Raw genomic sequence first — 16,111 nt, 5'->3', positions numbered from 1 at the left:
TGCAAATAACAAGGCCAGTGGAAGTGATGATATTCCAGCTGAACTATTTAAAATTTTAAAAGAGGATGCTGTTAAGGTGCTACACTCAATATGCCAGCAAGCTTGGAAAACTCAGCAGTGGCCAGAGGATTGGAGAAGATCAGTCTACATCCCAATCCCAAAGAAGGGCAGTGCCAAAGAATGCTCCATCTACAGCACATTTGCACTCATTTCACATGCTAGCAAGGTTATGCTTAAAATTCTACAAGGAAGGCTCAAGCAGTATGTGGACCGAGAAGTCCAAGAAGTGCAAGCTGGATTTAGAAAAAGCAGAGGAACCAGAGACCAAATTGCAAACATGCGCTGGATTATGGAGAAAGCTAGAGAGTTCCAGAAAGACATCTACTTCTGCTTCATTGACTATGCAAAAGCCTTTGACTGTGTCGACCACAGCAAACTATGGCAAGTTCTTAAAGAAATGGGAGTGCCTGATCACCTCATCTGTCTCCTGAGAAATCTCTATATGGGACAAGAAGCTACAGTTAGAACCGGATATGGAACAACTGACTGATTCAAAATTGGGAAAGGGGTACGACAAGGTTGTATATTGTCTCCCTGCTTATTTAACTTATATACAGAATTTATCATGCGAAAGGCTGGGCTTTATGAATTCCTAGCCAGAATTAAGATTGTCGGAATGAATATCAACGACCTCAGATATGCAGATGACACAACCTTGATGGCAGAAAGTGAGGAGGAATTAAAGAACCTTTTATTGAGGATGAAAGAGGAGAGTGCAAAATATGGTCTGAAGCTCAACATAAAGAATATGGTCTGAAGCTCAACATAAAAAAAAATGAAGATCATGGCCACTGGGCCCATCACCTCCTGGCAAATAGAAGTGGAAGAAATGGAGGCAGTGAGAGATTTTACTTTCTTGGGCTCCATGATCACTGCAGAAGGTGACAGCAGCCATGAAATTAAAAGACCCCTGCTTCTTGGGAGCAAAGCAATGACAAACATAGACAGCATCTTAAAAAGCAGAGACATCACCCTTGCCAACAAAGGTCCGTATAGTTAAAGCTATGGTAGTGAGAGCTGGACCATAAAGAAGGCTGATCGCCGAAGAATTGATGCTTTTGAATTATGGTGCTGGAGGAGACTCTTGAGAGTCCCATGGACTGCAAGAAGATCAAACCTATCCATTCTTAAGGAAATCAGCCCTGAGTGCTCACTGGAAGGACAGATCATGAAGCTGAGGCTCCAGTACTTTGGCCACCTCATGAGAAGAGAAGACTCCCTGGAAAAGACCCTGATGTTGGGAAAGATGGAGGGCACAAGGAGAAGGGGACGACAGAGGACGAGATGGTTGGATAGTGTCTTTGAAGCTACCAGCATGAGTTTGACCAAACTGCGGGAGGCAGTGGAAGACAGGAGTGCTTGGTGTGCTCTGGTCCATGGGGTCACGAAGAGTCGGACACGACTAAACGACTAAACAACAACAACAACATTCCAATGCTCAAGTTAGGGATTCAAGGCTGAAAGAATATACACTGATCAATAGCCATCAAGTGGATTTATGGCTGAGAGGAAAATGCACTGAGGTTTTCCTGGCTCAGACTTTGCATCTATAATTGCTAGATTACAGCAACACTCTCAGAGGAAAATCCTTATTGCCCACTTAGGCACGTTATTTGACCAATGACAGCAGCGAAATAAGGAAATATGAATCAAACCCAAATCAAATGCCAATCAGGTTGAGGGGGGGAATATCATTTCCACCCATGTCAACTAACAACCCAAAATAGCACATTTAAACTCCTGAAATAAATTCAGTAACACAAAGAAACAGCAACACTTACAGCATCTTAAAAACCATATCAGAAACAGGATCCTAAAACTCAGTTTGCATGTAAGATTCATAAAAAGGAAGCCTCAGTATTTTTAAGGCCCACATTAATGTCTTGAAATAATAGTATAGGAAATGTGGGGGTTCACATAGAGGGAGGGAGGGAAAGAGAAAGCAGAGTTGACCTACCTGTGGAACCTTATAGTTTTCCAAGAGCGTCGCCACATTCGTGGAAATTGGGGCATCCACTCCCCCAATCACTGCTATTAGATTTTTCTGTTGCTCACATATGTAGTTAGGGATAAATCTCTCCTCTGTGGATAAAAGTAGCATTGTAGCATGATAAGTCCTCCTTGCATTGCAATAGCTGTCATAGATGTGAAAGCCCAAAGTGAGATTGGGTAAGAGGTGAGGGTTTTCATTGATCTCTTTGACTGTGAATGCCAAAGCCAGGATGTGCTGGTAATGCTTAGGGACTACGCTGAAAGAAGTGTGAGATTCTTTTTCAGAAGGATATTCCATACTTAGTTTAGTTATTATCACTATGTTCTGTGTCTCCTTTTTCAACAATCAATTATTACAGTATTTATATATAAGGTGGATATAAATATAAAAAATTAACTAGGTAAGCAGTCACATTTACAATATAAAACTCTCCATTCAGATTAAAATAAGCTTTTAGATTTTTATCATTTATTTCATTATAAAGCTTATTTGAAAATAAAGTTAAAATATAACGAAACAGATGGGATGGTGTTAATTTTTTTTAGCTGTCAGATGGAGCAGACTGAGGGGGAACCCTATGGTAAAATCCACAAGGAGGAGCATTTTAGGATGCACTGGATCTCTGGATCAACCATGCTCAGTTGGCATTAAGTCCCCAACCCCAGTTCAGCAGAGCATATATCAGCATAACTTGGTCATCTCAACCAAGCTGGCTGTGATGAAGCTGGTTGAGCCAAGCTGGTCTAAGACTGAAAAAGGGAGCATTCCAGGAACAAGGCAGGAGTGGAACCAAAGGGCAGAGACTTTGCTAGATCCAAAGCATGTCCACCTTGTTCATGTGACCTGGTAACCTGGCATAGTACACTGTTTTAAAGGCTTGTTTTCTCTCAGCCAGGCATGGACAGAGTAGCAGCAGGAGCCCTGATGCCAAACAGGGTTTAGATCTGGAGTAACTTTATGTCGCATTAATTTGCTGTATCTGAAATTCACACTAGCTTTTGGTGGATAGGCTTTCTCCCTACATTTTTTGTTCTTTAGCTGCAGCTCTAGCACAAATTATCTAAGTGGCAATTTTTATTATATAAAATAAATTAATACAATATTTGGAAAGAAAATCAAACGATCATTTAGGCCTTACACAAATAGATCTGTCAGTGTTGGCAGGGGTTCTTCCCTGAAGGCTAGTTCACTGACGATGGCACCAGCATGATAAGCAATTCCACCAATTATGAAGTCTCCTTCTTGATGATATTTGTGAAGTGGAGGCTGTGGGTAATAGATATTGCACTGAACAGCATGAGTCTTGCATTCCATGGGAGGAAGCAGAGGCAGCAGCAAAATGACTAAAACTACCATCCTCGGTACAGAAGTCTGAAGCCTGGAATATCCAAGAGCAGATCTGTGAACCCCTGTGTGTACCCAGTGCCACTCCATATCCCTGACTTTCACTGGATATATTTATGACAACCTTCACACTCTTTGCTCTCTGTTCTGCTAACAGCCAAGGAAGTCCCACAGGGGTTTGGCTGAACATCATAACTAATGACCGTCCTTCTGACTAGCTAATTGTGTAGTTAATTATTACATTAACAACAATTCCTAAATGGAGGATGTGGAGTCCTTTAGGAATTAAGAAAAGTTGTTTGTCTCATATTTTGGAAAGAAGATTTCCCTCACACTTTAGTTAGATAGGAAGGCATGATGAAGTTTGGAATGACCCGCAGCATGAAGAGGACACTGGATTCAAATCTTTGTGGTAGGAGTTAGCAACAAGGTAGTCATGGATGCCTTATGCCTGCGTCTCCTTCCTATTGCACCATGAGCGGTCTCAATAAATGCTCCCTCATAAATCCACAGTTAACAAGAGGATGTTGGTCAGAATATAATGGCCGGGGGGGGAGCTGAGAGACATTAATCCCCGTAATGCACCCCTTTTATCAGACAGCTATGAGTTTGTATGCCAACTGTGAGACACTAAGTAAGATCTATGCCACTGATACAGATACATTTACATGATAAAATGGAAATTTACAAAGAAGGTTGGAAGAAATGAAGAATCTATAAAATACATCACCAACCTAAATAGAACAGCACAGATGAAAATAATTGGAAATTCAGAACAAGAGAAGCTTAGGGTTTTTGCTCCATGTTTTAATCCATTAACTTTAAAAGGAATGCAACTTTTTGTTCTAGTAGAGGAGGACTTTCAAAATTACTTTGCTCTGCATTTTTCTATTTGAATAATTTTTAGCATTTTAATAATATGAAAATAATATCTACTGTATCTACTCTAGTGGTTAAAATGTGAGGTTTTTATCTTGGACAGCAAGGTTTAAAAAACGCTTTAAACACCACACAAACAGCCATAACTCCTAGCCTTATTTTGCTTACATATTATGCTAACACACAATGTTCCTGACAGATGTCATTAAAACTCCAAACACCACTTAATAGGATTACATTGTACAATAGAATACAAATATAATTACACATGAAAAAATAGCCATTAAAACATAATACAGATAGACATAATTTCTACAGAATATGTGTTCACTTTCCCTGATTAAGACCACATATCTTCTTTTTCAGATGTGAAGGATTGTAATATATGCTCAGAAGAAAAATATTCAAATAATAATCAGGATATGTGTATTCCCAAGGAAACAACCTTTTTGTCCTATGAGGAACCTCTGGGCATCAGTTTAGCCTGCTTTGCTTTTACTTTTTCTGTGGTCACAGTTCTGGTCCTGGGAACATTTTTGAAGCACCACTACACACCCATTGTCAAAGCAAACAACAAAGACTTATATGCTGCTAATTTCTCTCCTGCTCTGCTTCCTGTCTGCATTGCTATTCATTGGACAACCTGGAATTGTGGCATGCCTCCTCCGACAGATGGCTTTTGGCATTATCTTCTCAGTGGCTATTTCTTGTGTGTTAGCAAAAACCATGACAGTGGTTTTGGCTTTCATGGCCACCAAGCCAGGATCCAGGATGAGGAAGTGGGTGGGGAAGAGACTGGCTATTGCCATTGTGGTGTCTTGTTGCTTTATTCAAGCAGGCATCTGTACTGTGTGGCTGGCATCTTCACCACCATTTCCAGATGTCGACTTGCACTCAATCACTAAAGAAATTGTACTGGAATGTAATGAAGGCTCCGTGACTATGTTTTACTCTGTCTTGAGCTACATGGGCTTCCTGGCTCTTGTCAGCTTCACTGTAGCTTTCTTTGCCAGGAAGTTACCTGACAGTTTCAATGAAGCGAAGTTCATCACTTTCAGCATGTTGGTCTTTTGCAGTGTTTGGCTATCTTTTGTTCCAACCTACCTCAGTACCAAGGGAAAATACATGGTTGCTGTGGAGATATTTTCTATCTTAGCATCCGGTGCTGGCCTGCTGGGTTGCATCTTTGCACCAAAATGCTACATTATTGTGTTGCGGCCTGAGCTGAATGTAAGGGAACATCTAACAAGAAATAAGACCTGAAGAATTTGAGTGCATAGAATGCATGCATAGAGTTCAGAAGACAAGGGGTTCTGCTATGTTATCTTCTTTCCTTTATCATATTGTGAGCTCCTGTGTTAAATAAAAATGTTTAATTGTACACTGAAATGGAAAATAAATCTGTAATGTGTCTGTATTTAGATTGTGAAGCATCTAAACTTCTATTGAAGCTAAAGAAAAGCTGAGAGAAGAGTTTAGCAGTTAATGATTAAGTGGGGCTAAATTTCATCTGGATCCATCACAAGGTGTTTAGCTTAAAACCACATGAAAGCTCAAGTGTAACAAGTCTATTTGCTTATCTCTCTCCAAGAAAAGAGCCTCAGGCTAATGGAGACTGGAATTGAGGAAGGAAAAGTTTGGAATTTAAGCGATGGAAGAAATATATATTGGAATCCAAGTAAAGTGACCTATGCTTGGACAAGTATAGGATATTATGCAACTATTTGAATGTAACTTTGTTTCAAATTGTTTTGGAATGAAATTCTACAGTACATCTTTTGAACCATATTTTTGCACGGAAGAATTTTTATTTCAAAGAAGAGTCAACTTTTATCCAGATAATTTGCCTCCATATGTGCACTGTTAATGGTCTCAATAGCCCGGGTTCTGATATCTTTGGGGGAAGTCCTTTTCATGTTCTTGCCACCCTCACAGGTTCACTTGGTAGGGAAGCAGGAGAGGGTCCTTCTCAGTGGCTACACCCAGACTTGGGAACTCCCTCCATAGAGAATTTCCCGGTTGTCCTTCCTTCAGCAAGTGACAACAGCTGACAGCCAGACGAGAATACATATGGGGGTCTGTCAGTGCCTGTAGCTTGATGGATCACAGGTCCATCGTACAAAGTGTCTCATAGCATTCAAACTCATAACTCTCTGGTAAAAGGGGCGCTTTAAGGGAGTTAATGCTTCTCAAGTGCCCCCCCCCTATATTCTGACCAACATCCTCTTGTTTAATGTGGATTTATGAGGGAACAATTATTGAGACCACTCATGATGCAGTAGGAAGGAGACACAGGCATAAGGCATCCATGAATACCTTGTTCCTAACCCCTACCACAAATATTTGAATCCAGTATTCTCTTCATGCTGCAGGTCATTCCAAACTTCACCATGCCTTCCTATCTAACTAAAGCGTGAGGGAAATCTTCTTTCCAGAATATGTGACAAACAACTTTTCTTAATTCCTAAAGGACTCCACATCCTCCACATTTAGGAATTGTTCTTAATGTAATAATTAACTACACAATTAGGTAGTCAGAAGGATGGTCATTAGTTATGATGTTCAACCAAACCCCTGTGGAACTTCCTTGGCTGTTAGCAGAACAGAGAGCAAAGAGTGTGAAGGCTGTCATAAATATATCCAGTGCAGGTCAGGGATATGGAGTGGCACTGGGTACACACAGGGGTTCACAGATCTTCTCTTGGATACTCCATCCTTCAGACTTCTGTATTGAGGATGGTGGTTGTAGTCATTTTGCTGCTGGCTCTGCTTCCTCCAATGGGATGCCAGACTCACGCTGTTCAGTGCAATATCTATTACCCACAGCCTCCACTTCACAAATATCATCAAGAAGGATACTTCATAATTGGTGGAATTGCTTATCATGCTGGCGTCGTCGTCAGTGAACCAGCCTTCAGGGAAGAACCCCTGCCAACATTGACAGAACCATTTGTGTAAAGCCTGAATGATTATTGCTCTTCTTTCCAAATATTGTATTAATTTGTTTTATATAATAAAAAAATTCCACTAGGATAATTTGTGTTAGAGCTGCAGCCACTGAATACAAAACTTAGGGAGAAATCCTATTCAACAAAATCTAATGTAAAGTAAGATGCTATAAATTAATGCAGCATAAGGTTGCACTACATCTAAACTTTTCCAGTAGCAAGGCCCCTGCTTCTACGCCTGACTTAGGGAAAACAAGCCTTTAAAATAGAAGACATCCGAAGGCAGCCCTGTTTAGGGAAGTTTATAATGTTTGATGTTTTATTGCGCTTTTAATATTCTGTTGGGAGCCACCCAGAGTGGCTGGGGAAACCCAGCCAGATGTTTGGGGTATAAATAATAAATTGTTGTTGTTGTTGCAAATGTGACAGCTGACATAGTTAATCTTTTATCTTTATTTAGGCCACCTTATAAATATATCCACCTTATATATAAATAATGTAATAATTGATTGTTAACAAAGGAGACACAGAACACAGTGATAATAACTAAACAAAGTATGGAATATCCTTCTGAAAAAGAATCTCACACTTCTTTCAGCATAGTCCCTAAGCATTACCAGCACATCCTGGCTTTGGCTTTCACAGTCAAAGAGATCAATGGAAACCCTCACCTCTTACCCAATCTCACTTTGGGCTTTCACATCTATGACAGCTATTTCAATGCAAGGAGGACATATCATGCTACAATGCTACTTTTATCCACAGAGGAGAGATTTATCCCTAACTACATATGTGAGCAACAGAAAAATCTAATAGCAGTGATTGGAGGAGTGGATGCCCAAATTTCTATCAATGTGGCTACAGTCTTGAATAACTATAAGGTTTCACAGGTAGGTCAGCTCTGTTTTCTCTTTCCCTCCCTCCCTCTGCGTGATCCCCCACATTTCCTATTCTATTATTTCAAGACATTAATATGTGCCTTGAAAATAATGATACTTCCTTTTTTATGAATCCCTCATGCAAACCGAGTTTTAGGCTCCTGTTCCTGATATGGTTTTTAAGATGCTGTACAGTAAGTGCTGCTGTTTCTTTTGTGTTACTGTATTTATTTCAGGAGTAGTTTAAAATGCAATTTGGGGTTACTAGGTGACAGGACTGGAAATGATTTTTTCCCTCTCAACTTGATTGGCATTCGGTTGGGGTTTGTTTCTTGTTTCCTTAGTGAAATTGTGTCATTTTTTTGTTAGGCGGAAGAACATTTTTTGTATTAAGGAAGAAATGGCATCAGGCAGGATAAACAGAGTATAGGGGAGCCCCCATAAGGTGCCTGAGAGGAGAATTGACCACAGCACCCTCAAACTTGGGTTCTGTATCTGCCTGGTTGGAATCTCCTCCCTGGATGCCCAGTGAGAACTTGATTGCTTGGCTTGAACCATGGCAAGGTTGAACCCTGGCCAACACCCATGGGATGGGCTTGGGGTGGTCCACATCCAGCGGACCCATGGCATCAACGTGGGACTTGTGGAATGGTGAACTGATCTTGCCGCTAATGCCATGCAAATCCTTACCCTTCCTTTTTATGTCAATTAAAACTTGGTCTAATTTTATCAACTAACCATTGTATAGTCTGGTTATTTCACTAGTCTCATTGGTCAAATAATGTGCCTCCCTGGGCACTATGAATTTTGCTCTGAGAATGTTGCTGTAATCTAGCAATTATAAATGCAAACTCTGAGACAGGAAAACCTCAGTGCATTTTCCTCTCAGTCATAAATCCACTTGATAGCTAATGATCAGTCTATATTCTTTCAGCTATGAATTCTTAACTCAAGCATGGGAATAGTCAAATTCAGTTCCCTGACATTGTATTTCTAAGGGTTGCTAATATAAGGTATGAGTTTAATCCACTGACAAAATCCATTCATCTGTGGAAATTGGAGTGGGGTGGGTTTTTTTGGCAATTTTCTTGCTTCCTTGTGCCCCCAATCTTCAAAATATCTGCTGGGGGGTGGTCCCAAATCCTCTGTAACAGATATATTTCATTCTTCCTGGAGACAGAATTGTGAGAATTCATTCTCTGATGGATGGCTTTCTGTCCTGGGTGCTTTAGCAAGGGCTTGGACTAGATGACTCTTGGAGTCCCTTCCAACTCTACAATTTTCTGAAATTCTATAGTTGACTTTCATCAGCAGAAGTGGAAACACTGACTACCAATTTCCATGAATGGTTTTGAAAACTTCACTATGCAAGATGCATTCTATTATTATAACCTTTCTTTCTCTCCCCTAAAATCCCCTTAGCTCATATATGGCTCTGCTCCATTGAAGACAGATGGAAACCCAGGAATTTCTTTCTACCAGATGGTTCCTCATCAAGCACTTCAATACACAGGAATTCTCTCTTTGCTTCTTTATTTCAAATGGATATGGATTGGAGTACTAGTAATGGATAATGAAAATGGTGAAATGATTTTGCAGACTGCTTTACCAAAATTTTCCCAGAGAGGTGTCTGCTTTGACTTTATAAAAAGAATCCCTATGGCTATGTCCACCTCTGAGTTGGATGAAATTCTTGAGGATGGATTAAAAATACATAAAGAACTTCTGAATAGTACAGCCAGTGTGGTTGTGTTTTATGGTGAGTCTTATTCCATGGTGATTTTGAGATGGATTCCATATTTTGCAGAACATCCACCAAATCTACCAAAAGGTATAGTGTGGATAACAACAGCTGCAATGGAGCTCACTTCACAGCTCTATCAAAAGAATTGGGAAACAGAAATATTCCATGGTGTCCTGTCCTTCACAATCCATTCCAATGACGTACCAGCATTCAAAGCATTTGTTGAGAGCCAAAATCCTATAAGCACAAAAGGAGATGGTTTCATCAGAGACTTCTGGCAACAGGCCTTTGACTGTGTATTCTCAGCTCCAAATATGGAAGATGTGATGGGGAATATTTGTACTGGGGAGGAGAAACTAGAGAGTCTTCCTGCTCCATTCTTTGAGATGAGCATGAATGGCCACAGCTATAGCATCTACAATGCTGTCTATGCTGTAGCCCATGCTTTGCATTACATGTTTTCAACTAGATTCAAATATCAAGCAATGGAAAAAAGAGGTGGATGGAAGTACCAGAATCAACAGTTGTGGCAGGTAACATGCTCAACATTATCAAGAGGAAGCATCATAAGTGTACCACAATAGGCCTTAATTTGCCTAAATACTGTGTCCCCAATTTCTTCCTATCCTAAGGTATATAACATACATTGCTTTAATAACTCTTCTTCCTTTCCGTCCTTAAATTCCTGGATGGTTTCTAAATTACTATTTGATTCTCTCAATGAGCCAGGTCAAACCAACTGGGTGCGCTCTCCAGATTTTATTCAACTACAATTCCCATCACCTCAGACCACTTTCTACACTGACTGGGGCTAATGGCAGTTTTAGTGAAACCCTGCTCCATATTTTGTGATAGAAAGAAATTCTATTATGAATTTGGTGCATATATTTCATTCTGTTAAATGCCTGTAATTGATCCTGAACCAGGCCTTCTGGGAGCAGATATACATAAATATGCATGGCCCTTGAAGTTGCATATTTTATTTAAAAATAATAATTCATAGAAACGGAAGATTCAGGAATTAACATGTTTTAAAGTCAGTTTGTTAGAATTTCCCCTGATTTCTTCATTACCATCTTTATTAAAATTTACTACCCTTGGTATAAGTTTCTATAAGTTCATCTTATATTTTTGGTTGTATTTTACAATGTAAATTCCTAGTGGGTGTATACATGAATAAGTATGGCACTTGAATCACATAATAATTTTTTTAAATTTTTTAAAGAAATACTTTATGGTGTCCAAAGTAGGCTCGTTTTCTCACTGAGTCAACCCAAACTAAAACCGCCTTGGCCTTATTGACTATTAAGACATTAACAGTGTTTCAACACTCTCAAAAATATAGAAACAGAAGCTTCAGAGCCTAATGAGCTTTAAAGTCAATTTATTAGAATTTCCTCGTCCTTTTTTGAATGATAAAGAGTGAGCTTCTTTATCATGAATACTTTCTCACTCAGAAACTGCAAACAAGGAATGACTTTACTATCAACGATCCAACTGCAGCCTTTTCTCAACTCTTCCCTTCTCCTCTTCAAACCAGCTACATAATTTTCTCGGACGTGTCTCTTTTAACAACAGCCGTGGGGACAAGATTTCCTTTGATGAGAATGGGGAGTTAGTGGCTGGATTTGATGTGATCAACTGGATTGTTTCCCCAAACCAATCATTTCATAGAGTGAAGGTTGGGAATGTTGACCCCAACCAAGGGTTGACCATCAGTCGGGATGCCATAACTTGGCCCAACCATTTTAACCAGGTAAGTCTCAATGGTCTGGTTTGTAACTTTTTAGAGAATGGAAAAATTACAATGGATGGATGGATGGAAGGAAAAGATATTCCAGTCCATATTAATTGAGAAGTTGTTTGGGGGAAGCATAAAAAGCAAAACTCTATATCTTGTCTGGTTTATGTATGCATGAAATTAGAATCTATGCCATTAACCAGGCTCCATCGTTTCCAAAAGATGGTTTCTTAACAGTCTGTTGTACTATAATCATGTTGATTAAAAGAAAATTGCACTTGCTAGCAAAATTGCTGATACATTACTGAAAAGAAGTATTGGCTTCAATATTCTAATCTCAAAATTCTCAAAATTACTATTCTGGGTTTTCATATATGGATTAGTCTCAGCCTCTTTCCTTATGTACTGAGCGGTGCCATCCTGGAACTAGGAAAAGAGTGAAAGATGGGGAGCCATTTTGCTGTTATGATTGCATCCCATGTCCAGAAGAGAAGATTTCGGCTCAGGAGGGTGAGTATTCTGCACAAACTGTACAGTTGAAAAGTGAATGGCTTTAGCTGGAATTCAGAGGAATGAGCCTGCAAAATAACAACTATATACCAGGTTTAGCATATGATTGAAATGTTTGTTAAGGTGGAGTCTGTAGGTAGTTGCTGAAGAAGAAACTGGTTTGTGTCTGTGATTATTTGCCTCAGAGTCCCTGTCAGAGAAAAATGTTGGATATTAAGTACAGTGGCTTTTGTACAGTAGCTAGATAATGGGCAGTACTAGTAACAGTTTATCAGAGAAGATAACTTCCAAATGTATGATCAAGCTTCAAACACACACACACACAAACACACACACACACACAGAGAGAGAGAGAGAGAGAGAGAGAGAGAGAGAGAGAGAGAATGGTTTTCTGACTTATAATCAATGGCAATAAGCCTGAAAGAAAAAGTTTTAGGAATGAACTTAACTTGGTCTAGTCTTTGAAGAGTGTTTAGATCCTTCAGTTGTTGCAAAAGCAGGAGACCAACTCTTTATGATAGTTGGATCCCACAATCTATTCATTTAACACAACACACAATGATACAGATACATTTCCATGATAAAATGGAAATTTACAAAGATGGAAGGCAGAAATGAAGAATGAGCAGAATACATGACCAGCCTAAACATAGCAGTACAGACGAAAATAATTGGAAATTCATAAAAATAAAGTTTAGGGTTTTTGCTCTATTTTTTAATTCATTAACTTTAAAAGGGATTGCAACTTTTTGTTCCAGTAGAGGAGGACTTTCAAAATTAATATGCTTTGCATTTTTCTATGTGAATAATTTTTAGCATTTTAATAAAGTGAAAATAATATCTATCTAGTCTAGTGGTTAAAATGTGAGGTTTTTATCTGGGACAGCAAGGTTTAAAGAACGCTTTCAATACCACACAAAATAGGCATAACTCCTAGCCTTATTTTGCTTACAGATTATTCTAACATACAATGTTCCTCCTCCAAACACCACTTAATATGGCTTTTGCCAGACAAAACAGAAAACTTTTGTAATCAAATGTATGACATTCTACATTAGAATACAAATATCATTACAAATGGGGAAAAAAAATAGCCATTACAAATGTGATCCTCCTAAATTGAGGTTCCTGGTTGTGCTTGGGACCCTTAACCCACCCGCACGGGGTGTGTTGTTGCTAGGCATGGCCCAAGCCTTGTCTGTTGGGCCCCAGGATCGTGCTTGGCTTTTTGGGTCAATTGGGGCGAGTGGCGTGATCCCAGGGACCTATAAATGTGGCAGCGCAATGGGGGTGGGGCACTTGCTTTGCGCTGCCAAACACCCGCCCTCCCTCCCTATTTTAGTTGCTACTGTTTTGGCCTTGCTTTGGATTGGGTCGCCTGCTTTGGAGCAGGGGCTGGCTAGGAATTTTTCCATTTGGCAGATTGGCATTAGCCACTTGGTTTTCGCTTACCCCCTTAGCAATTGTCACAACTTTGTAAGGTTTGGCGGTTAGGCATTGGTTTATAGAAATGTGTGGGAGGGGAGGTGTGGTCATCACCTGCCCCTCCATGAATAAGGGTATTCCGGTAAAGGAATCTGGGGGTCCTGGATCTGGTCAGAAGTCCACTTGAGGGGCCATTTGAAGACCACAGGAACACCGGGATGAGCTTCAATCGATCGTCACCAATGTTGCTCCCTCGTTTGGTGTTTACCCTTACAGACTGCCAGCCAGAGAGGCAGGAGTCAGTTATAGTCCCTGACCAATGCCTAAACAATAAAGGTAAAGGTAAAGAGACCCCTGACCATTATGTCCAGTCGTGACCGACTCTTGTGTTGCAGCACTCATCTCGCTTTATTGGCCGAGGGAGCCTGCGTACAGCTTCCAGGTCATGTGGCCACCATGACTAAACCGTTTCTGGTGAACCAGAGCAGTGCACAAAATGCTGTTTACCTTCCCGCCAGAGTGGTACCTATTTATCTACTTGCACTTTGACGTGCTTTCAAACTGCTAGGTTGGCAGGGGCAGGGACCAAGCAACGGCAGCTCACCCCGTCGCGGGGATTCGAACTGCCGACCTTCTGATCGTCAGGTCCTAGGCTCTGTGGTTTAACCCACAGTGCCACCCGCGTCCTGCCTAGGCTATACCACTCAATAAAGTTGTGGCCTAAATTTTGCCCCAAAATTTAAAATTAAATTTATGTGTCTGTTTGAAGTTATTTACTGGGAAAGGGCTTGGGGCCCTTGGAGCGCAATATAATTCAGGTAGACATGATTTCTACAGAATGTGTGTTCACTTTCCTTGATTAAGACGAGGTATTTTCATTTTCAGACATGAACGAGTGTAATATATGCTCAGAAGAAAAATATCCAAATAATAATCAGGACATGTGTATTCCCAAGGAAACAACCTTTTTGTCCTATGAGGAACCTCTGGGCATCAGTTTAGCCTGCTTTGCTCTTACTTTTTCTGTGATCACAGTTCTGGTCCTGGGAATATTTTTGAAGCACCACTACACACCCATTGTCAAAGCAAACAACAAAGACCTCACTTATATGCTGCTAATTTCTCTCCTGCTCTGCTTCCTTTCTGCATTGCTATTCATTGGACAACCTGGAATTGTGGCATGCCTCCTCCGACAGACGGCTTTTGGCATTATCTTCTCAGTGGCTGTTTCTTGTGTGCTAGCAAAAACCATGACAGTGGTTTTGGCTTTCATGGCCACCAAGCCAGGATCCAGGATGAGGAAGTGGGTGGGGAAGAGACTGGCTATTGCCATTGTGGTTTCCTGTTCCTTTATTCAAGCAGGCATCTGTACTGTGTGGATGGCATCTTCGCCTCCATTTCCAGATGTTGACATGCACTCAATCACTAAAGAAATTGTACTGGAATGTAATGAGGGCTCCGTGACTATGTTTTACTCTGTCTTGAGCTACATGGGCTTCCTGGCTCTTGTCAGCTTCACTGCAGCTTTCTTTGCCAGGACGTTACCTGACAGTTTCAATGAAGCGAAGTTCATCACTTTCAGCATGTTGGTCTTTTGCAGTGTTTGGGTATCTTTTGTTCCAACCTACCTCAGTACCAAGGGAAAATACATGGTTGCAGTGGAGATCTTTTCTATCTTAGCATCCGGTGCTGGTCTGCTGGGTTGCATCTTTGCACCAAAATGCTACATAATTGTGTTGCGGCCTGAGTTGAATGAAAGGGAACATCTAACAAGAAATAAGACCTGAAGAATTTGAGTGCATAGAATGCATGCATAGAGTTCAGAAGACAAGGGGTTAAAATTTTCTTGTTCTTCTCTGTTATCTTCTTTCCTTTATCATATTGTGAGCTCCTGTGTTAAATAAAAATGTTTAATTGTACACTGAAATGGAAAATAAATCTGTAATGTTTCTGTATTTAGATTGTGAAGCATGGCATGGAAACTTCTATTGAAGCTAAAGAAAAGCTGAGAGAAGAGTCTAGCAGTTTTAGATTAAGTGGGGCTGTATCTCAGCTGGGTCAATTACAAGGTGTTTAGCTTAGAATCACATGGAAGGTCTAGTATTACAAGTCTATGCATATGCTTATCTCTCTCAAAGAAAAGAGCCTCAGGCTAATGGAGACTGGAATGGAGGAAGGAAAAGCTTGGAATTTTAGCACTTGAAGATATATATATTGTAATCCAAGTGTGCTACGCTTGGACAAGTATAAGACATTCAACTATCTGAATGTAACTTTATTTGTTTCACGTTGCTTCAGAGTAAAGTTGTGTAGTAAATCTTTTGAACCATATTTTTGCACGGAAGAATTTTTATTTCAAAGAGTCAGCTTTTATTCACATTATTTGGCTCCATATATGCACTGTTAATGGCCTCAATAGCCCGGGTTTTGAGATCTTTGGGGGAAGTCCTTTTCTTGTTCTTGCCACCCTCACAGGTGTTGGAAAACTCGCCCCCTCGGGAGAGCCTGGCCCCTCTCCCAGACTCCTGGGGCTTGTTTGCCGGTGATCTACTCTGGCTGGCATCCTCATAGTCCAGGAAGATCTGCGTG

At 40.4% G+C, this 16,111-nt stretch overlaps 1 protein-coding gene across 1 annotated transcript; it reads left to right on the top strand.

Annotated features, from left to right (window-relative positions):
• Nucleotides 1-7,781: 7,781 nt before the first annotated feature.
• Nucleotides 7,782-15,385, top strand: LOC310662204 (vomeronasal type-2 receptor 26-like; the record flags this gene model as incomplete). Its single annotated transcript, XM_083408973.1, has 5 exons — nt 7,782-8,114; nt 9,525-10,379; nt 11,387-11,602; nt 11,971-12,097; nt 14,387-15,385. 5 exons carry the CDS (start codon nt 7,782-7,784, stop codon nt 15,307-15,309), a joined length of 2,454 nt encoding a protein of 817 aa, XP_083265099.1. The 3' UTR covers nt 15,310-15,385.
• Between the last annotated feature and the right edge of the window lie 726 nt (nt 15,386-16,111).

Source organism: Podarcis tiliguerta (assembly GCF_965153285.1).
Source record: "Podarcis tiliguerta genome assembly, chromosome: 13".
NCBI classification, from domain to species: domain Eukaryota; kingdom Metazoa; phylum Chordata; class Lepidosauria; order Squamata; family Lacertidae; genus Podarcis; species Podarcis tiliguerta.
This window is presented reverse-complemented; position numbering and strand designations above follow the sequence as displayed.